The 23,918-nt window shown below is 40.4% G+C and overlaps 3 protein-coding genes across 5 annotated transcripts in view; 1 reads left to right on the top strand and 2 right to left on the bottom strand.

Moving 5' to 3' along the window:
* The window catches only part of Teh4 (tipE homolog 4 phospholipid transfer protein), a 31,994-nt gene extending 17,247 nt beyond the window's left edge, over positions 1-14,747 (bottom strand). The window contains exons 1-5 of one of the 2 annotated variants that reach the window (XM_069118574.1): positions 14,189-14,747; positions 11,997-12,174; positions 10,537-10,932; positions 9,335-9,545; positions 132-586 (exon numbers count right to left, since the gene is read on the bottom strand). In XM_069118574.1, the coding sequence (XP_068974675.1) occupies positions 132-586; positions 9,335-9,545; positions 10,537-10,679 (809 nt within the window). In that variant the 5' untranslated portion in view covers positions 10,680-10,932; positions 11,997-12,174; positions 14,189-14,747. The remainder of the gene's footprint in view (positions 1-131; positions 587-9,334; positions 9,546-10,536; positions 10,933-11,996; positions 12,175-14,188) is intronic. The other variant, XM_069118573.1, reaches the window with a different exon arrangement.
* LOC138182277 (cilia- and flagella-associated protein 298) overlaps positions 1-23,918 on the top strand; it is a 113,799-nt gene that overhangs the window by 32,668 nt on the left and 57,213 nt on the right. The gene's annotated exons all lie outside the window — the stretch shown is intronic.
* Positions 17,772-22,874, bottom strand: Teh2 (tipE homolog 2 phospholipid transfer protein). Of its 2 annotated transcripts, none has more exons than XM_069118341.1 (4): positions 22,588-22,874; positions 22,026-22,284; positions 21,117-21,284; positions 17,772-20,637 (listed from the first exon to the last, which is right to left on the bottom strand). In XM_069118341.1, the coding sequence occupies exons 1-4, from the start codon at positions 22,871-22,873 to the stop codon at positions 20,592-20,594; spliced, it is 759 nt and encodes a 252-aa protein (XP_068974442.1). In that variant the 5' UTR covers position 22,874; the 3' UTR covers positions 17,772-20,591. The 2 variants fall into 2 exon arrangements, with proteins under 2 accessions (XP_068974442.1, XP_068974443.1); XM_069118342.1 differs by having other exon boundaries at positions 21,106-21,284.

A 23,918-nucleotide genomic window follows, 5' to 3' on the forward strand; every position in this document is an offset into this window, starting at 1 on the left:
ATACCCAAGTGAAAAAAAAATATTATTACTGTATTTTACAAACCACAACAACTTCTATTTTCGTTGGAAATAAAAGTTTCAACTTCCATCGTTTAACTAATAGTAAATAATAATCGTTGATAAATATTTACCTTACTTCGTTGGCTTCTTTGCTCACCACCAAACAGCTAGCAACGATACTTCCATTTCGATCGTCCCAAAATTCTTCAGGCGTAGTTAATCTGACACCAAGCAGATTTCCATTTGCTTTGTTAAGGGCTAGGCCGCGTTGGCATTTCGCAGTGATGACGTCGTCGTCCTGCATAAGGAACACGTTTACGTCTGACGTGGCAATATTCGGACAATAACGATCGCAATTGAAGCGGCTTTTGATTTTCGTGCATCTCGAGTTCTGACAGCTAAAGAAGCCATTCAGCTTCATGTTGTCCTTCTCGCTGTCCACAACAATGCCGTCAGCCTTATGATGGCACAACATCAGCTCACTTATGTTGACACAGTGGCCAAGGCTGCAGTTGAACACCCCCGAAAGTACGCTACACTCGCTGCCATTGTTGCAGTTGTATTTTTTCAGAGACGCCACGTTCACCTGGAACAGGAGAATGCTTCGATTTCAGTAATTAGAATAATTTGAGTAGAAAGAAACAGAAGAAAGTACATTACATTGATAGATAGATTTTGATTTGTTAGGTTGATGCATAATGATGGTAAAAAATGTTGAGGTTTTGAACATATGTAGGTTTTTTGAAAGACCGTATATTTAAGTAGAATAATTTTCATATAATTTTATCCAATGTATGGAAATTATCAGTTCTAGACTCATGAAATTCTTTCAATTCTCTTCAATAAGAGAGATGTGTTATGTATATTCGACATGTATATATATAATATTCGACATCTCTACTAACTAAATTTTTTTTTTTGGACGTGGAGAAATCCTCATGGACACTCCGCTGCTGCTAATAATCGGTAACAGCAGAGTAGTGTCGGACTCTTACCGACTAAAACTCCACGACCATCCTACGCGTATGACAGGAGTGCTCCAAGAACCTCTTATGAATTATCTTCTGTTGCACCCCTTCCCGCGTTCTCTTGTTCGAGCCAATCCTAATAATTCTCTGACTGTTGAATTTGGCGTTAGAGAGGCCATTACCCCTAGCGCTATCCCCGCTTCTAGTCGTGGTCCGTTGGGACGGCGATGAAGCGGCCCTAGGCCGCCTGATCACCATCCTCCTCCATCGCGTTATCCTACAAGGGTGAGAGTTTTTCTTTCTCTCCCTTTCTGCTTGCTCTTTTGCGAGCATAACTCGCTCGCGGAAGAGGCGGACAGCCTCGTATTCCTGTGGCCAGCTCAGCATCACTTCTACAATTGCCGAGGGGGTCAATCTTTCGCCTATGACGTGCCGCAGGGTGTAGCGGGACAGCTTCCACGCCGAACACGCCGTGTCCCGTGAGCACCTGGATCATTCTGTAGGTGAGCGGGAGGCCGCGGCGGCTTCTCCATGTCTCCCAGTTTGGGAGGGCCGCATGCGCGCCTCGATGTTCGCCGCTCTCGTTGATCAGCTGGGATCGCCACTGGTACCACGTGTCCTCCTCGGCGGATCCTAAGTCGTTTGGAGCCGCCTGCTCGGTCGAGTCCTCTCCCAGGTCCCATACTCTCATGTGGGTGTATCTTCTCCTGAGCACCAGTGCCCGAAGCTTCCACGGCGGGGGGGGGGCGGCTAGAACGGTCACCGACGCGTGGGACAGCGTTCGGCATCCCATGACGATTCTGATGGCGGTTACCTTGTGCAGCCTCCTGAGGAGTAGGATGCTGCGACGACTCGCCATCAGATCGTACGCCCATACCGGGGCCCCGTACATCACTAGGGACCGAACGACGCCCTCGTATAGTCGGCGCATCGCGACTCTCGCCCCGCCGATGTTCGGCAGCAGGCCGCACAAGGCATTGGCAGCCGCCGACACCTTCGGAATCAGGGAGTCGAAGTGCAGCTCGAACGTCCATTGGCCGTCGATGACGAGACCCAGGTATTTCATCTGCGATCCCACCCCGACGGTTTCACCTGTCATGTTTATGCTCAGACCGGGCGAAGGAAACCCTCGCCTTTTCTTGTCGTAGAACCAGATGGCCTCCGACTTCGCAGGAAAGACCCTAAGGCCCAGTTCGTGCACGAATGGCGCAGGCCGTTGCGATTTCGTCGATGCGCAACGTCTCGTACCATCCGCGACCTCCGAATAAGAGCAGAGTGTCGTCCGCGTAACACACCACGGGCGCACCCGGAGGCAGCGGGCATTGCAGTACCTCGTCGTATGCGATGATCCACAGGATCGGTCCAAACACCAAGCCTTGCGGAACGTCGCGCTCTACGGGCCGCCTTTCTTCCCCTTCCCTACTGGCATACCCACCTGTCGTCGAGGTAGGCTCGGATCAGCCGAACGAGGTAGCTGGGAACCTCGAAGTGCTCCAGGGCCGCCATTATCCTGTCCCACGACATGAAGTTGAACGCGTTGATGATGTCCAGAGAGACCGCTAGCGCCACGCTGTCCCGGGAAACCATGTCCTCCGTGAGTGCTCGCACGCGTGTAACTGTCAATCGTCGAGCGTCCCTTCCGGAAGCCGTACTGGCTTTCGTGCCAACCTGGCACCCGCCACGCCATGTGTCGCTCCAGGCGGGCGGCAACCACTCTCTCGAGGGACTTGCCAGCCTCGTCCAGCAGGCATATCGGCCGGTACGCCGACGCAGAAGTCGTCGGTCGGCCCTCTTTACGGAGCAAGACCAGCCTCGCCGTCTGCCATGTTCGGGGGTAAACTCCCTCTCTCAAACATCTTGTGTAGAGGCGCCGAAGTTTGGGAGCCATGAACCCCATTATTTCTCCCCAGATCCGGCCCGGGATTGCGTCCGGGCCCGGTGCCACGTCGCGGGAGGCCATTCTTCTGGTCGCCTCCCACATCTCTTCCTCCGTAACTTCCGAGTCATCTGTCCATTCTACCAGCCATGTTATTTCCCGCGATTGTTCTGCCGCACTGCCCTTTTGCGGGGGGAAAAGTGTCCCGATGTTCTGCAGCAGCAGCGCAGGTTCATCGTTACCAGAGGACCCTTCGCGCGAAGTTTTCGCGTTGCATGGGTCAGATTCGACTGCTTCGACTAATTTGGACCAGGCACTGTCCTTCGCGATCTTGATCTCCTTTTGTAACGGGCGCCGTAGCACGCAGTACGCTTGGTAGCGCAGAGAGACTTCTTCCTCGTCGCGTCGTCGCCAGCGGAGGGCCCTCAGGTACCGTCTTCGGGCCCGGACGCATCTCGCTCTCAGTTCCGCGATGTCGGGATTCCACCAGTAAACTGCTCTGCTTTGCACCGTGCTCGGTGTGGCTCGCGGCATGGATGCGTCGCAAATTGCCGTCATGGCTCGGCGAAGATTCTCGGTCTCCTCTTCCACGCCTGTTTCGGTCGTCGTGAAGGCCTCCCAGCTCCAAGCTGTCGGTATAGCGGCCGCCCGGAGTAGATCTTCGTTCCTCTCCTTTACCTTCCATCTTGGCGGTGGGAGCGCGCGTCCTCTTCTCGGCCATCGCCCGCGGTCACCATTCCAGGTCCAAGTGTGTCTTTCACCTCTATGAATATGTAGAGGTGGTCCGAGCGTGTCTCGATTTCCTCGGCCACTCTCCAGCCTGAAATCCGCCTGAATGCATCGGGGGAGGCCCATGTGATGTCAATGACGGAGCTCCCTCTCCACGCCACGCAGGTGCTGGCCGAGCCCCTGTTCACCAACAGGAGTCCAAGTACCGCGGCCCAGTCTGAAAGCGCGCGGCCGCGTGCGTTGGTCCCGGGGTTTCCCCATTCCGTGGAGTGTGTGTTGAAGTCTCCCAGGACGAGCACTTGCCGGGGAAAGCACCGCCTGACGCGGTCGCCAACCCCGTCCAGGAACTCCTCGAACGCTGCCCATCCGCTGTTAGGTGACACGTACACACCCACCACCACCATCCCTGCCCACTCGACCACGACGTATCCGTTGCTGTGCTTCAGCGGGACTCCGTGGGCGAATGCCCCCGGCGTTGATGTCCAGGTGACAGCAACCATTTCGTCCGTATTTCCGGCCAATCCGGAGCATCCAGAACTCTGTATGGTTCGGCCACCACCGTTAGGGCGACCGTGCTCTCCCGAATGGTTTGGTGGAGCAGGTCTTCCGCTCGTCTTGACCGTCCCAAGTTGGTCTGAAGGATGCGCATTTTTTCAATCACGTAGGGTCATTGCTTCCATGGCTTCCTCCATACCAGCTTCCTTGCTCGCGGGCTTAGGGCCGGGGGTTCCCTGCGGCGGCGAGCCTTTTTCGTTGCCATTTGCGGCCGTGTATCCGCGGGCGGTTCCTCCTGTTTCCTTCTTCGGGGGGAGGGGCGCAGACCGGCACCCCCATCCTGTGTACAGATGCTCCGAGCATCTCGCAAAACAGGCATTTCGGGCTTGCGGCAGTGCATGCTTTGGCTTGGTGTCCCGAATTGCCGCATCTGTAGCACAGGTGCCCCCTGTCCTCCTTAGAGGTGCAGGTTTTGCTTATGTGCCCAATCTCCAGGCACCTGTAGCATTATAAAGGTCTTTGCTCGATGGCTTCGACCTTCTCTATCAACCAACCTATGGCGACCTTGCCAGCTTGGGCCAGTTTCCTCACTGCACCGGCCGGGCCTCGTATCCACACGGATCCAAGGCCGTTTCGAGCTAGGCGGATCTCTCCCAGTCGGACGTCCTCCGCCTTGCAACCGCTCTCCTTCACCAGAGTTTTCCTGATTTTCCCCTTGGTGACCGAAATATCTATCTTGGTCACCCTTGCTTCTGCAGTTCGGAAGGCTATCGCCACGCGGACCTTGCTCGAATCCAAGGTCCGGGTCAGCCGTGCTGCGAGCGCAGCGGCCTTCTCCCTCTTCTGGTCCTCGAAGACCTCCAGAACAATGCCTCCGGTCATAGTTTTGTGTATGTTACACCTCTGCGTAGGATTGGCCCGATCTATCCTTCAGCGTGATAGTCACCGCCGATGTTCACGGTGTACGTGGGGGGAGCAGCTTGTCTCCCCCTTTTCGCACGTTTTCTGAGCTTTCCTCGGGCTCTTCGCTCCTGTCCCGGGAGTTAGTTTCGCCGATTGTTTCTTCGCTGGCTCCTTTTTCTTCTTGTTTCTTCTTTCGACGGTCTGCCGATGGCAGCCGCTTGTCCTTCCTTGGTCGCTGGATTGTTTGAAACTCCAGGCTCCACCCTTCTCGTGGTCTCTTTGGGAACGACCTCCTTTTCTCTTCTTCTTTCTATAATTCGGAGGCGTTCTTCCATCAGCCGGATCAGCGAGGGTCTTAGTTCCTCCATCTAGCGTTCGATCGCGGCGAGACGCGCTGTCTCGCTGCTCTCCTCTGCAGTGAAACGCGAGGCCAGCTCTTTTCGGAGCGCCTCGTTCTCCGCCTTTAATGCCGCTATGAGTCCTTCCATTATCGCGAAGGCGCCAGAGGCGGGGTCTATTCTTCTCACCATCTATGTTGCGCCAGCGGCAATGGACCTCGCCGCTTCTTTCAACGTATTCCCATGTGTGCCCTTGAGGTTGCGGGATGTCTCGGCAATCTTGGTCACCTCAGAAGCTCGACGGATCAGTTCCGCTCCTATGTCCGCCGTAGTAGATGTTCTCATCTCTTCGGCCAAGTCCGTGGGGAGCTCGGGAGATCCGCTGGCCTTCCTTTTCTTCGCGCGGGGTGCTTCGACGGCGGGGGTCTCCTCTTCCTCCGTCGTTTCATCCGTCTGTAGGTTCCCCCCGTTCAGTGTGGAGCAGAAGAACCCCTCCTTAAGAGGGACCGCCTTGCTCATACTTCTGGTGCTGACGTGTGTCAGCTCAGCAGCCAACTCCGCTTCACCCCCTCTTATGGTTTCATCCACCTCTTTATCTTTCCCCGCTGTTATGGTTCAAATAGCCCGCGCGAAGCGTTTTCGGCGCGCGTGCCAATATGGCTTCCTCACCGTCATAACCTCACACTCGGTTTTATTTCGCCTGTAACGTTTTTCCAGACCGAATTCCGTTAGTTCTTACACCCACTTTTTTTCACAGACACTAGCCCTTCACTCTGGTTAACTTCCTTGTCCGAATTCTCCAGTTTTCCCGCAGATTTCGATCGCGCTCACGGCTCCGTCCTCTCTGCGACTGCTCCACGCAAATGCCCCAATGGAACTCCTAATAACTAATACTAGATGAAATTTAAGGAATGTTGTCTTTCTGCTGATTTCAATTCTCAGAGAAAACTACATTCAACTTAATAGTTTGTTTAAAGTTGCAATATAGAAATTGTTCGTCGATTCACCTGGCTTAGTTTATTAGTTAGCTTGTCGTCACATCAAACTTTGGAAAAGATGGTTGGTTGCTCATTTTAAAAATATAAAATTCATACAACCCATTTCTCTCTATTTTCACAGCAGTTCGCTTGAGAGTTGTTTATATTCCACCGTCTGACGTGCGTTCCCCGTGGATAGAAATTCAGTATGATTGACGTCCAGTTCTAGATTAGCTTCATTGCCTTTTGTCATGCACGAAACAAGCTGTTCGATAAACGAGACAAATTTTTTCGTACGCAAAAAGCTACATTTGTGTAAAAACAGAAAACGGAGCAAATCTTCATTACTTTTACTCCCTTTTAATGTAACATTCGACTAAAATATCTACTATCATTTTATATAACAAAATAATTACAAACTAATGAAGAACTAATTTTTATTTTCATTTTTTATATTTTCAAAAATAATGAAACAAACTTCTGAAAAGGTCTATTTTAAATCACGATGTGTGAGGTTAAAATGATCGATAAAAGGTGTGGCAGGCGAGTAGAACACGCCATTAGAAAGTAATTCAAGACGACGAACCCGATCGAAAGCGTTACGTAGCAGGTAACGAGGTTAGCGCATCGAAGTAACCGGCCAGCGGGCTATGTTCATTACATTAGCATAACTCGGTAATATCGTTTATGCCTCGCTGGCATGGGACCTTGGTTTTGTCGAAAAACTTCCGCCAGAAAAACGAGTGATACGATACATTTCACATGTATACGACCAAGAATTTTAAGTAAATTGACTTTCGAATCATTATAACAATTTCATCTATCATTTACGCTTTATGCCACATTTTCTCTTTTTATGTTTTTATTCGCTAGAATGATCTCTTCAGGAAACAACTTTTTTAAATGGCTAGTTGGTTTCCGACTATATTAACGGAAGTTCCGATCGTAAAATAGCGTGAGAGTTGCGTTAAAACGCTCTCTTTCTCTATCTCGGAGCCTTTCGCCGATGTAATCGGATTTTTCTCATTTAATTTGGTTAAAGCAATGTTCATTGAGCTAGTTCTAGTCGGGTTAATTAAAAACGTGGCTCGCCTTTGAAGAGCTATCGATTTTTCCTGACCGGGAGGCACAAAAATTCTGAGAAATAGTATTTTCGAATGTTCATCCATAAATCATTGTACATTACATACAGGATATCAAATCGATTGGTCGAACAATAAGCGCCAAGTGGTGTTGATGCGAAATCGACTTTGAAGTTGACAAGGGAAGAAATAAAATTCTAGAAGCCGAGCCACTGATAATAGCGATCTTCGTTGGCAATCACGATGGCGCCAGTTTAGGGTTTTTGTCGTCTGCAATTTAATCATTTCCGGTTTATCTATGGAACGACAGATAAGACAGGAGCGGAATCGTGTTGTGTTCGGCATGAGAGATAAAGTAATTATCTCATAATTATCACGAGCGAAATAATCAATGCAAAGAGGTAGAAAAGAAGAATGTGACGTTGAAGAAACATTTGGCGAAAGAATCGAGAGTATCATTTTCAATAAGAAGCATCGATTCTCGGCGATCAAGATAATGGAAAATTGTTGTTCATGGTGAAATCTATTCTGCTTATCACTTAACAATTTCCCTCTAATCCATGAAACTCATTCTTCTGCACGATCCCGCAGGACGCGTAATTTTAAAGTTATTCAGATCAATTTATTCCGCGTTGCATCTCCTTCAAGAGTGGAACAGCATGCAACCTGTCACAGAAAGTCATTTGCCTGTTCGGAACGTTATGCCTCTAGGAGAAGTATTCTACATATTATTATATATAGCTACATTATTATATATATATATATATATATATATATATATATATATATTATAGTATATATTATACGTGGATGATCGTGCGGGAAAACTAATATTGACGTGAAAAATTGGGAACCGTTTGACGATGCTTGCGCATGTAGATTTACCTTATGCGCTTTTTACGTCCTAAGGAATATAGAACGTGTTTCAGTAACTCAATTTTACGTGAATTTAAGTTATCGCTGATTTAAAGCGCCGTTCATGAATTGTTTCACGATATCTACTCGATCTTATAAAATTTATCGTGCATAGAAGATTTAGGTATATTGTAAAGAATATATGTACGCATGTTCTTCATAAAGCTAAATAAAAGTGGCTATAGAAATTTCTAATTGCAAAGCTCAACTGGATGGAATTGTTAATAATTTTTCAACTGCATATGAAGTTCTTATCTGCACAATTTTTACTGCAAGTAATTTGTGATATGATGCGAGTTACAGGAGCGTGTGAGCTGGTCGTAAAACGTATATACGATCTTATTTCCCTTGCTTGCTTATTCCGCAGGGTTTAAATCTATCATCAGTTTCTTGTCGAATATGATTAAAATTTTTCTACTGTATGGAATATGAAGATCTTTTTGCATGAAAAATAACGAAATAAATTTATCTCAAAAAAATTAAAAAACAAAAACAAATTTTATAAAAATTTACATAAAACATACAACGACTTTTTTATGTTTTATTAAATTTTGTGAAAGATATAGAACCATTCTATATGATGCAGAAACCTTTTTTCATTTTTTATATAACGAAAGTGGGAAAACAATTATAGATATTTATTACGTCAACCAGTGATATAAAATACAGTGATCCATTAAGAGCTAACGCTATGCTAACGTGACATTTCTTTCTTTTCAGTCCATTTATATTATTAAATTCTACTTTATCACATTGTAGTTATAAAGAAGAATGTCAAGAACTTTTTTTTAATAAGAATATCTTTTTCGTTACTACTTTTTTCTTATCCAGGTTTTACAATTTTATAGCGTTGAGACTATGATCGTAACATTTTTCTTTAAAACATAAATAAAAATATTTTTATACTTTAGCAAAACAATATATAAGTTGCTTTATTCGTGTCTTTCAGTACGTAAGTACGTGAATACGTGATTTTCAGATATTGTTTCAATGCTTCGCCTTTAATGGATTAAATTTGGATTCATCGAATATTAAAATATAAGTAACGAACCTGTGGACAGGATATGCTGCTGAAATTAGTGCAGTTTTCGAAAACGATGTCGGTTCCGTTCCTTCTTACTGTTGCGTGGATTTGAGGACAAAATCCTGTGGTTCTCGTCAAGCACCACTCCCCGCAACTTGCCCAGCCGCAATTATTGGCTAAGGTGGTATTAATGGTTTGGCACATGACTGGATCCGGATCAATCCCAGCGTTAAAGACTCTGGAAATTAATTGCGTCGCGTTCGTTAATATTTTGCTGCGAGTGGTTTGGTTTTTGCATGATGTGATACGATATACCGAGTACAAAAGCCGATGAATTTGTTGATATAGCATTATTATCGATCGCTCTCGTTTATAAAATTACAAGTGATTGAAAGATATTTTTAAAATGCGAACAGTCAAAAGCAGATACAAGTAACTTAATCAAAAAAAAAAAAAAAAAAAAAGAAAAATAAGACGTCTACATGACTTATAGTTCATAACAACCGAAAATATTCTAAGAAACCTTACGCGATTTAAGATTTGACCTTTAACCTATAGAGTTCCAAAGATCATACACTTATCGATGTTCCTCGAATTGAATCTACACTAATGTCTACGCTATTGTGTAGATGGAATCATTATATTCACTACCGTATTATTGCGTAACAGATTATTCTTCCAAATTACACTGACCTTCGCTACATCACTCTATAACTCATAAATATCCAGACATTCTGATGGTTATTGATTGAATGGTTAGTGATTTCTGAGGTAATTTTCCGCATAGGACAAATGTAAAATTATTAACGCTCTATAATGCCATGTAATTTACAATTGTATTGTACATTTACGCTCTTTAAATCTTCATTTCCTACTTATCTCTGTTCCTTTTACAAAATTAAAGCAATAGTATAAGTAAAATTTTTAAATCCGCAATTTGTTACTCGACAATTTACCAATATTAGTAAAATTAATGGATAAATTATTTTGTAAAGAGATACAAGCAATCTATTTATGACAATAACTAATTCATTATTTCTAATTTGAAATAAAAAGGCTGTAATGAATAGTAATTTCTTTTCTCATAAACAACACTCCTGGTATAGAAGGTTAAAGTTGGGGTCATAGAGTGCAAGTTATAGATCTCCTCTAGGAAATTAAGGCCGGCGGAGTCGTAACTTAATTACTACCGACCTTGGTCAATTAATCGATGCAGCCTTGTCGTTTACCTGTGGGCCGGCATATAGATTGCCACGCTCAGATAAACCAATGCCACGCAGCTGGTGACATTGGTGAACTGACAGAAACAGATAATTCCGCATATCCTGCGATCCTGTTCCGGTATCAGGCGACGTTTGTGCTTCCGACCCATCGCGAGCAGCCAATCAGATCTTCTTTTCCTTCGTGAAACCGTGCTCCAACAGTAATTTTTGAACGGATTAACCTAAAGTCTCTTCTCATCAACTTCGGATCCGCTTCAAACCGGACGATTTCTCGGCTCGCTCGGCACAAATCGTTTCTCGATAGAAAGAAACTCTATTTGTCATCGGCACATGTTTTATCACAGTTCACCGAAGCAAGCAATGTTCGCGAAGCTTTGAAGAACGCCTGTTTATACTAGTTTTCTGGAAAAGAAACGCGATCGGTTAGCATGACTTTTATTTATTCGAATGTTTCAGTGATGATGAATAAATAGATTGACATTTGAGGAATAGAATTTCGTAACGAATTTTATTCCGATATTTATAATCGATGTATCAAAAGTAATGTGACATGAATGATAAAATTTTTTAGTTTTCTGTAGCATTTTATTTTACTTGAAATTTATGATTGAAGGGTTGGAAGGAACAGTGAGGAAGATGAAGTGACAAACTCTTTCAAAAGAAGACGGATGATGAAGTTAAATTTTAGTAGAAAAGATCAAATAATTATTCGATCGATCGTTGATTGATACGAATTTCTACACAAAAGATATGAATAGATTAAAGATTGAGGAATAGACGCTTTTTTAATTGAGAATTAAAGCTATAGGAGTGACAGAATCTTTAATTTGAGAAAGCTGTGAATGAAGTGAAACTTCAATAAGACAAAATTGTACGCTTTCGATTACTATACGTACTAATAAATAGATTTATATTGCGGTATATGAATGAGATGGTGAGTTGACGGTGAGTGATGTATAAAGGGAAGAACGTTAAATTGTAGACTTTATAGAAGATATATAGAACAAGAACCTCTAATTAAAGGGGATCTTATGTCTATCCTCTGTACTTACATCGCACTTTTGTCACAAAAATAGTAAGAGTCGAAAATACGAGTTAAAAATGTTCTAAGGGTTTTCTATAGTTTATAAAATTGATGCAATTTTGTGAATACTATCTATTTTGCCGATAAATTAACCACATAGACGGTATATTGCCATATTCAAAGACACATTTTTTATTTAAAAAGACTTTATAAAGATTTTATTCTCGCTAAACACACTTGTACTATTTTTCTTGCCGAGTTTCTCTATTGCAACATTGAAGAGAGTTTTATTACAATTTACTGAAATATTGACTTATTAGCGTCATCGATTTTTATTCCCCGTAGATCGAGGAACCGAGGTAGTTATTTGCACCGATCGGTTTTATTACTTTCACGTGGAAACAAACGGTGGAGAACGTTTTAAGAATATAATTTAATTTACGATCCCGACGGCCATGAAATTTTCTCGAAGGAAGTTGCCACAGCTGTTGAATTTTCCAGGCTTGAGTCCGCTTCACAACAGGTGTCTCGATAGCTCGCCGGTCGAGTTCAAACATTCTTCTCGAGAATACGGGCCGCGTATCATCGATCCAGGAGTTCCCGGCGCGCTGGCAAGAATTCTACGTAACCGAGTCAGACATATGTATTAGAAACTGTTTACCTTCTCTCAAATATCAGGTTCCTAAATAAACCGATCGATCCAGTGTTCGAAAGTATATTCCACACGAAATACAAAAAATTTGACCTTGATTAAGATATCACCAGAAGTATGAAAGCTCGTATGAAACATTGATTTTCTGGTTATGTAAAGTGGTTGATTTTACATAAGGTCCCAAGACTGACATGCTAGCAAATAATGACTCAAACCGCGAATACCACTCATTCAACCAATCGTTGCTCGAGTTGAAATCGCCACGAAATTCAAGCCCGCTCGACTGTAAAATACCCCATTGAAAAGGGAAAGTTCACGGAGTTTCGAATCGCTTTTCTAGAACAGATACAGACGTCGGAAACTTTCTATCGATTCACTCTGTTGGAAGCTCTCTTCTAGGCATTTAGCCTTACACGCTGTCTCTCGTTAAGGAATCATATCGCGATGGTCTGGTAGCCTTTCAGAAAATCGATTTTCGACTCATCGTTCCTGCGAATCCTCGTAATATCCAAGAAGTCTTGGAAATTATCGAGTCGATTCACGGAAAGGAAGGTTAAAAGTGCGTCGTTAAATGATTAATAGATTTTAACGAGAAATACTTATGAATTCGTGAAGTAAAACATGTAAAAAAGATATTTTATTTCATAAATTCCATAACGTCGAATAAAACAATTTGACTTTTAACGGATGTATACGTTCTGTACTAAGATTATACTTCTGGAACGGTCGTAAACAATTATCGATCACTTTTTATCTTCAACTCTGATAGTTTTAGTCTCTTTCCCTAGATTTTTCCCATCGCCTTTTTTGCTTCATGCTATTCGCGTACCAAGCTTAATGCAGTTAAAGCAATTACCGGGTTTTAACTTCGTTATGTGTATCGCTAGTGTAAACAGGTGCACTCCACCGGATGACGTGCAATTAGATACTCGTAATCCCATTATTGCGTAAGAGACGATCGCTTAACGACCATTGGAAAATAATACATATCGATTCTGGGAAACTTTCAAGCTTGAATAAACAGGTCCGTTGTAGGGTATCTTGAAAGTTCTCACGACAAGACGATTCAACGATGTTTAAGTTGACATCAAAGAGAATTCAAGGAGTAGACGAATCGATGTTAGCATACGAATACCGTGATATATTTGCTATGCTAAATATAGTGCGTTATCGACGATCTAACGCAACGGTGGTATTTAAAAAATTTTCTGGAAGTAGTATATTGGATCCTGAGATTTGAAAAATTCTAGATATAAATATCTAACAACGATGATATAACTAATTCCGAAATGTTTTACTTTGGATCTCGGAATTTGAGAAATAAATTTCAATCACAGAAAAATCCCAAATATAAATGTAGATGTTTAATAATGATGATTTAACTAATTCCAAAATGTTCCATTTTCTAAAACAATAAAAGGTAGGTTTAAGTGGGTTTGTTATTAAATAATTGTTGTTAAATAATTGTTATTAATTAGTTATCTGATTTGCAATTCTTAAGCGTTTGAGAATTACGTTCTTTTGACGCAAGAGCGTTTACTTGGCTGTAAATGATCGACATAAATCAACGATAATATCTTAAGTTGGGGGTATAGTTCTAATATTATAGTTCGAGTGAAGATCGCGGGAGTAACGCGAAACTTTAAACCTTTGCAACGAAATACGTACGCGATTTCCATTGTATCAACTTTGAATATTACAAAACTTCTATGCACAGCGACACATCCTCCAAACAACGTTGTACAAACACATCTTCTACCTTCAAGTCTATCGAGACTTGCACTAAATGTCAAATATCTTCGATCACGTACAACATGCTAAATATCACTTCCTTTCTCACTTTAAAAAGTCAGTTATACTCCATTCACCCTAATATAACTTTTTCAAACATAAAACTTTCAGAACAATCTAAATGACAATTATTTCGATCAAACATGAGTCATCCAACATCAAACATGATTTATAAAATATTTAAGTTTTACCTGAAATCTTGAAATCGTGGCAGATGCATAGATAAAAATTTCGATTGAAATGCACAAGACTCAACGAGATTCACCGAAAAAAATTCACTCGAGTTTTACAGAGTTCTGGAACGCAACCACACACGGCGATATCGCAGGGATCCTCGATATGTATCGATACAAGCGAGATTCGCTTGCAGCGAAAGGTCTGGTCGATGTGATTTCGAAACGGTCGCGATAAAAAGACCAGTCAATAACGACGCGAGCTGCTCGAGTTTTCATTTCCATCCATCTTTCTCGATGTCATTGCTTCTCGCGGTGCGTTGACATCGGCGAGGAGAACAAGAAATCTCCTCCAGTTTATACTGCGTCGAACGACCGCGAGGTACCCACGCAATCTAGACGACTATTTGAAAACAAGGCTGGTCGTCGAGTATATGGCTCGCAAGCTCCCCCATACCGAGCTTGCGCCCTGAAGCACCGTCACGGCTCTGCGTTTATGGGGCCTAGCCGGTGTTCCTTTATATTACGAGAGCGGCTGACAGAACGCCCGAGGCGCTCGAATCTTCCCAACGTACCTCGAAACCTACCTACGACTGTTTTGCCCTCGAATGCGAATACGCGTTTGCGACTTCCCCTGCAAAAGCTGATTAATTAGTGAGGGAGAAGTCAATGCTGACCTCCGCTTCTTTCATGCTGACTCATGGTTTGTTGGACATTACGTTTCGTTGATTAAACAGTTTTCGAACGCTCTGTGGGGAGGATGGTGGTGTTGCGTTTTTGGTAGATTGGAACTGACTGTTTGTTAAACTTTTGGTTTATTAAATCTACGTTTCAGCTGGTATTGTCGCTTTGTATTTATTCATAGGTATATATAGTAGTTACTTGGTGTGTAATGTATATCATGATTTATTTTACTATACTCATAACCCCCATATCTTATCAGTATTGCAGAATATTGTTTTGATCATGCAGATGTTGAAAATGTTGAGGTTCCAATTTGAAAAGCTTCTCTTAGAAATTTCTTAATCTGTTTATACGTGATTTAATATTCGTATCTTAAATTAACCTGTTGCTAATTTTCACGATCGTCACATTACAGATCTTATTATCAGGTACATTATTTTAAGATATCGAGTTGACAGGTTTAATTTTAGCCTTTAAACTATTATGTTACGTGAAGAAATTCCTTGTACTTGTTAATAATGATTTATTATTAATATATAGATAATATTTCCTACTAACAAAAGTCGGAATATTCTTCAATTAGAAAACAGAAAAGTATCTAATTACGAACGTTTGACCATCTTGATCAATTCTGTTCCATCGTATATGTATATGATATTCGTAACAGTTCTATAGAACTTAGTAATAACATACATATACAATTTCCATTTCAGACTCATAGGATCTCGAGTAATTGCAGAATTCCATTGTTTCGTGTACCTGTAGTTCCCCTTTGTTAGTAAATTTCTCGCTCTTTGATGTAATTACATAATGTATTAAACAATCCGAAAATTTTCCCACTAGCAGGCATAATAGTCTTACCACAGTTTGAATAGTTTAATGCAGTACAAATGTTTGACGAACGATCTGGGAGCTTTAAGAGGCATCATGTTGATGTAATTGAATCTCCTTAAGCAAATTTCCTTGTGTAACGCTTGATTAAACTGGAGTATTAAAAAAGATTAGAAAAGAAAAATAATATTGAAAAACTCTGATGCACATCGTAATTACTTATCGTATTATTAAAGTTTGCTTTTATTTAGTAGTTCTGTTATAAAAAAAATAAACTTCTCGTTAATTCAACATTTTGTTACAGTGATTCAATATTTTCGAGCGCTTAGTAAGGATTAAGCGCGGTATACATACTGGAGCTTAAAAGCTTTTCAAAGAATTGCTGTCGTTACATAAAGTATAATCGCAAATAAAATCGCAAATAAATGAAACTCGAATGCAGAGTACATCGTTTCATATCGAAAAAGACATTTCGTCTACGCGGAGGTATTTTATGGCAAAATATTCATTAATCTTCCGTGATTGTGATTTATTGAAATATTTTATCACTGAAAGAAATTCATTTATTCATGAAAATTAAAATGGAAATTTAGTAATAAAGAGAAAATTTAAATTCTATGAAAAAAAATTGTACTGGATGTTGTAAAGGAAAATACATTTAACAGAAAACGTGTTTCTGTATATTTCAAACGAAATCGTACAACCTTTTATTTACAATAGTCCGTTAGTATCGCAGGAAACGAGTATGTTATATATAATATATTATGTACAATGTATTTAGGACTTTATAATGATTCGCACGAAGCGGTGAACAATAATGTTTTTTTCGATGAGGTCTAAAATTCTCGAGTATAGAACCAGGAAGCTCGTAGAGCATTCTTCCTGTTTTTGTATTTTTTATATCATCAGTTGGAAAGAATATTAATAGGTTAGGAGAAGAATAGGAAAGAGAGGAGGCGAAGGAATACTGATCGAGATATTTCTACAGGCTAGAAGAAATTTTTATCGAGAAAGGGAGGGAAAGAAACGAAGAGACAGAATGAAATAGAATATAGGAAGAAAATCGATGTAACAGCTTAACTATATTAAGTGCAGGTACGTTAGAATAATCAAGTAACATGCGATAGAGCGTATTATACATAAGTATCGATAGAAATAGATACTTTACAATTAATCGCTGCTTTCTAATCTGTAACCGTCTATGGAATTTTCATTTCATCTCTTTTCATTTCATTGATTAATTTCAACCACTGGTTAATATTTATTCTAGCTGTTTACCAATGACACTATCTTGTTTTCGATTATCACTTTTTAATAAATATCTCGATCTCCTAAGAATTTCGTATAATCTATCTAATTGTATCGACGTCTTCTCCCGCGACCGATGATTCTAAATACGTTTAACTCGATGGTCATTTGCGAGATTCTAATCGACTAACGAATTGGCACTAAACCGATCTGATATGAGAGATATGGAAGTGCTCGAAGTTGAATGAGCACTTTTTCCCATGGACGAAGAAGTCCACGAATTTGTGCTTGAATTTTTCGAAACGATACTCGACACTCGCGTGTATGTTGATCAAGCACAATGCATTATAAATGTATTTGTAATCATGATTCGATGATCGAAATTTCTCGTGGTTAGGAAACATTTACTTCGATCAAAGTTAAATAATCTTTTCTCATGTGTCCATCTAAGGGAGACGACAATCATTCAATAGTTCGACTTACAGGATTTTCGATGTTCGATCACTACAAAATTTTAACTCATATCGCGCTAGTTTTCTATGCGGATGTTTATGCAAACCCATACTTTTATAAGAGAAATAGAACTTAAACAGAAGTTTTAAACTTGTACTAAAGAGACAGAATTGAAACGTAGAATCTAATTACAAAACTGATTACTGAAGAAATAGAACCAAAAGCATCGTTTTGATGAAGAAACGGAATCTAAACATATATCTGTTCACAATTTTCATATCGTCGCACATTTCAATTTCTAAAAAATGTACAAATATCCGCAGTCTACTAATTAGTGTCTCAAATTCCATTAAAAAAATGTCCATATTTTTCAATTTTTCTTTCATTTTTGCACCGATTAATACTATTTTTAATCGACCTCATCGTCCCGTGAGTTGAGCGTCTTTGAGCAAAAGTTTTACGTAACCACAAAAAAGTGCAAGAGAGAAGATTTCGTCCGTTTAATTTTAGAAGGCGCGCTTGCGATCCATCGATCAATCGCTGGCACGCACAGAACGGAAATCGATTAGCAAGCTTCGAGTGGGGAATGAGTGCCGAAACCCAGGCTCCGTTGAAATTCGCATCTCATTCGAGGCGAATCGTGCCAACTTGCTGGATGCCTAGAGTAAGGCCAAGTAAGGATTCACAACCATTCTAGATGTACAGGTTCGCGATGTAGTTTCCGTACGCTTCGAAACAACTGCGTAACTCTTTGCTATCCCACCCATATAAAGCTAACGATTTAACGTAAGATATCGTTATATATAATTATATATAATTAATATATAATTGATATATAATTAGCAAGTACTGTACAAATAATATATAAATAATTCCACTGAATATATCGACAGTGGTCATTAGCCTAATAATATCAAATTTTGGTAAATATCTAAGATGAATGATTTGCAGATATATTTTGTACAAGTTTTCTCATATAATATGAATAAGATCTTAGAAATGTTGGATTTGTAGTGATGTCTATTTTAAAGTATTTTTTAATGTTGACTATACATCTTTCCTTAAAAAAATTATTTTGTACTCCTTTTGTATAGTAATTTTGCTTACAGCTTTTATGTAATTTCTTTTCATTAAAGTGCGCTAGGCATCTGGTTTCTAAGATTAAGTTCACATTTTATGAAATTCACTGTACGGCAAATAAATTGATTAAGCGTTTCAAAATTCTTTTAGATATAAATTGAGAATTATTGCTAATGAATTTACTAAGTTATTGGATCGGCAGGTCACGTTGTTTCGTAGCTTATGGAATGCATATCGCTTGTCCCTTTTGGAAAACTGAACTGAAAAACCGATATCTACAGCTATAAACTACTGCGCACAATACGTGCATGCGTGCACCTGCGCTTTATGCAAATACGTTTGTTTGTCCTAACTATACCACGACGTGACTTGCGTCCGCGTAAAAAATTTGTAACAATCATTGTATCGATCTCGTTACGGTAATCGATTATATTCACAGACTTAACTTACGGGCTAAACTTAAACTACGAGTTTTATCCTTTGGTGCGAAGACAGATCCTGGAGACGATCGCGTTACTGCCTCTTCTGTATTTCTTACGTTTCATTCACTTCGAAAATTAGAATTTTAACTACGAGTTTTTCCTTCGCTCTTATTGCAAAAATAGCCGTGTAGATTCTTCATTCTAACCTTGCGATCATACGCGAAAGCACTACGGTTCTCGTTTTTATTTTGATATAATTTTCAAGTCGAAAATATTCTTTTCCTTCTTCTTTATCTCACTGTTAACTTCCTTCGCCGAATATAATTATCGGTTTGAAACATTCCAAGTAGAAATACTGAAATGATCGTACTGAAATGTACGCTCGCGTAATACGAGCCTGTGCAGGATTTTGATTTTTTCTTTTTTTGTTGAAATGTTTGACGAATCGACTGTTCCTTTTCCGCGACGTACAAACCTTCACTTCCTTATTTTCTTCGATCATCGGCTCAGATACAGGCAGATCTGGGTAAAATGATATTTCACATAATAAACTTCCCAAATTTCGTTCAATTGTGATTTCAAAATATTCAAAGCAACATCAAATGTCAAATCGATACAGATACTATGCTGCTTCGAAAAATATTTCATTCCTCTCTTTTCCTTTTTACATTATCTTCTTATTTATCGTTTCAAACGTCATCTTACCCGAGTCTGGGGAAACATGACTTACAAATACGTACACAAGCACATCTCATTTATCTTATTACGAACGAATGCTGCGGTAAAATGTGCCACTTGAATATTTTGTTCCTTACGTTTAAAGTTATCACGTTGTAGGAAGGCGCACCATGTCACATCGTATCTTTGAATCTCGTTCGGAATACTGGTAGATGATCGAGACTGAGTTCTCCCGTCGATTAACCAAACTTACTTTACCTCTAAAAATCGATGAACAACTTCCTTTCTTCCCCATTGGAGTTTATTGCGTTTGTATATAAAAATCTCGCAAAGTAATTACGTGTGATATCGAAAAAACATCGCGATTATACCTCGAACAATAGTTGCACGATCGTTTGTGTCATTGATCGTTTCTGTTTGGTTCCACGGTAACTCGGTGTAAAAATATCGCAAACATCTCAAATATTAATTCGTAAGGGGCAGACACTTTCCCCACAGGGGGAAAATACGATAGCACTTTCGATGTACGATCCCACAATATGGTCGAACAGAACGATCTTAGATTAATTTCGGTTTGTACTACACTTTATCACGGGGAAGTCTTTAGAAAGGAATCGTTTTGCTCGCAATAAGGGTGTATAACATTAATTTTGATTTATTGCAAGTTAGAAGGGGAAATAATTTGATTAGACCGTGTAAGAATTGAGAATGGTCCATAGGCGAGGTTTAAATAGCAAAGTTAGCGTGGTTACCAATTTTCTTTAATGAAAGCAATCGATTAAGCGCAAGTGCAATGTTTTGCGACAAGTTAAGATCGATCGTAAGTAGTAGAAGTCGAAACTGGGTCAGACGAGCTGACGCGAGTTACGAGAACGAATTGCATTCTATGTCCGTTGCTGGAATTTCCTGAACGTTGCTATTGCTTTCGGACGATCGCTTACATTTAGAGCGTAAAGTACGCTGGGGGATTTTCAGTAATTCCTTCGGCGTCACTCCCGCGCTGGGGGGTGAGCCCTTGGTAGTAGTCAGTATTCTTCCTCGTCCTCCTCGAACTCGTCCTCTCCCAGGATACTGTACGAATGCAACAGAAAACTTGTGATAGAAAATACAGCAGGGTCTCTTTGTCAAAATATAATGCAGCAGTATTGCTTCGAGGAGTTATTGTATTTTTAGTTCGAACAAAGTAACTGATATATTAATTTTTTATGGTTCTACGTTGAATTGAATTTGGTATTGTATTTCTTTCTGTTTTTGTTATTTTTACTGTATCGTAGGTTTACTAGACGAGTGATACAAGTGGATAAAGTACATTTTTCGAGAAGTCGATTTAAAATAGAATCTTTTATTTAGAATTTGCGATAACATATTTTTCGTTTAAAATCTAGCAACGTAGGTAATAGCTTTTGAGCTTTACGATTCTTTAATGAAATATTATTTTAGCATATTTTATGGAAAAAAGACATTAATTCCTTGAAGCAATTCTAGAATGTAAATAAGGTATATAGGTTCTTCTAGCCTCACTGGGCACTGCATACATACACGTTACTTACTCTTCCTTCCTCGAGTACTTGTCAATCAGGTTACGACCTGGCCCTCCGCAGCTCTTGGCCATCGGTGGACAATACCAATAACATAATACACCGAGGGATACTCCAAAAAGAACTATAGGCACGACCAACGCTAGCACTAGATACCTCAAATTTTCATCCCAAGAGTACCTAGAAATATATCCATAGTATCACTCTACTGATTTTTATTACCCTATTAATCGGAGAAGACAGAAAAATTTCTTTATTTCTATTCTTTCACATATCGCTCCATTTTTATTAAAAATTATATCATTCTTATTAGTTCGTACTAATTTTTCAGTATGTAGAAAACAATATGTGCATCGTTCACTAATCTCTCATCAAATATCTTTTATGGACTAAACTCGATCGTATGAGATTAATAATTTTGATTATTTATCACTATACGAAGAATAAAAAACCATCATGGCGCTTATTTATTAAGCGCTTCTATCTAATGCGCTTACAAGAACCTAACAGAAATTGCTTTTATTAACTTGTAATACCATAGTTATAGAAGTTTCTACTTCAATGACCCGGTTAAAAGAAAGTAGGTCGACAAGAATTATATAGTACGAAACAAGGTCTCGTAACATAGCCTAATTATAGAATCATTTATAATTTCATAACCAGAGAAGAATATTTCCAATTCTTTTGATGTAGAAAAACACGGACTGTGATATTTCTAACAAACAAAGTTGATTTGCGTGAGCGTGTTAACACAGCAAACTTTCAGTAGAATATAGTTTCATACAGATACGAGAATTTAAATGTATTGAAAATCATAATGATAAAGTAGTATTTGCCGCATTAATGTCGATGCGCTGAAAGCATGACACGTTTCGTGCTTTCGCTAGCGTATTTATCACGAATATGATACTGTGATTATACCTTGCAACGACAGTCTCTGGGTGTGTTCTGCTGTAATAGCAGGGAAATATCTTTCCCATGTTCGAATATCCGTATTTCTTAGCAAAATCCGAACAGTTCACTCTGGGTGGGTAACCGCAGCCTTCCGTGTTTACGAAGAATTTCGTGTCCGAGACATCCCAGGAAATGGAACCCAAAGGTTTTGCCACGAATTCCTCGAACGTTAATCTCGTATAGTTCACCCTAATCTGATGACAACGAAGCGCGGCGCTAGTACAACCTACAATCGAGAAAAATCTATTAATATATCTATGCAAATTATTAGTACATAAATACTATTAAATGTATATGAATTTCTCAAATTTAGAATTTACATCAATTATTATTATTAGAGAAAGCTTCTTAAAATTATTTATAAATTAATAAAATGATTATTCACAGGATGTGATTCTTCACAGAGAATAGAAAAAAGGAGTATACGTTTAACTTTTTGCGATTCAAGCAACATTCCGAGCATAGAACCGAGAAAAATTAACTGTAATAGAATATCAAACTTACAGTGTTAGGAAAACTCAAAATTTACCTTCTCTACAGCTCGCCCAAGAGCAATTTTTTAGTCCCTCAGCGTAAACATGATCAGTGACGACACAGGCCACAGCGTGAGGAGAGAAATCGGCCAAAATCGTGGAAATTGCCGGTTCCACAACGAAAGGTATTAGAAAAAGGAAGGCGAAGACAGCAAGGATGGCTATGGTACCCAGGCAGAGGGACGTGTAAAATTTCGCTTTCTCCATCAAGGACGCTACTTCCACCACCGGTAGCACCCCACCCAAGGTGCTGGACTTAGTGTCCTCTTCCTGGGCACCCATGATCACTGTCGACTCGTCGGAATCAATGATTGCTTTATTGTACGGGTCACTTGGACCCTGTTTGTTCAAATATTAAAAACTTTCTTCGTCTCTAAAGATACGAGATTAATATCCAATCAACGTTATTTGAACTTTTCTGAAATTTTTCTTTTGATTTCGAGTCAAGAAACCTTATTTTCACACGTTCAACGCGTTTCAACGTTTTGCGAAAGAATTTTTCTTCTCCGTTTCCGTGTAGCTTCCAAATAAAATTATTGGAGTTTCCAAATTATCAAATAAATTACCGAATTGTTACGTGTTCCGTTCGTCTTCTTGTACTGTAAACTGACGATAAGTTTTGATTGTTCAACTTATTATTATTCTACCGATTATACGAGAAGCATCGAATACATTCAAAAGATGCACTAAGCAAGGAGTTTGTCAAATTACTCTGTTTGTTTCTCTGTGGGCTTGTTGCCAGCTGTGCAGGGATCGATCGATCATTTACCAGCAAGGTACGTCCTTCGGTTCTGAATGTGGTTTTGTGGTGTTAGTGTGATTACAATAAGAATTGCTTAGCCTTGATACGTAGAGCTATATGTAATAAATGGTTCTTATCTACTGTCACGGCGAATCAATCAGAAGGGGGACACTTAAAAACTACCGACGAATGTTGTGTCACGTGTAAAAGACGCCGAATTGTCTGCTTTTTCCTTCTATTTATTTTTTTTTTTTTTTTCTAGTTACGTTTTCCCGTCGTATCCGAAAAATGAATTGGTCGAGTCCAAATTCAGGATTCTTCTTCTTCCTTGTCAGCAGAAGAGAGACAGGCGAGAGCTATATCGCGCATCCGGTCGTATGAACTTCTCAAAGCGATTCATCCGCGCTCATGCATGCGTGCAGTGACGCGAATATTTGAAAAAAGCACGTGAACTCTCAAAAGTGTTCCTTTCTTTGTTTTTAGTGTGCAGGCAGTGCAAGTAGGAAAAATCTTGTTTGCTTTTTTTTGGTACTTGTTCTTGACCGCTTGCTCTTTCTCTCTCTCTCTCTCTCTCTTTGTATATTT

This window comes from Bombus flavifrons, chromosome 8 (assembly GCF_040668555.2).
Source record: "Bombus flavifrons isolate JBK064 chromosome 8, iyBomFlav1_principal, whole genome shotgun sequence".
In the NCBI taxonomy this organism is placed as follows: domain Eukaryota; kingdom Metazoa; phylum Arthropoda; class Insecta; order Hymenoptera; family Apidae; genus Bombus; species Bombus flavifrons.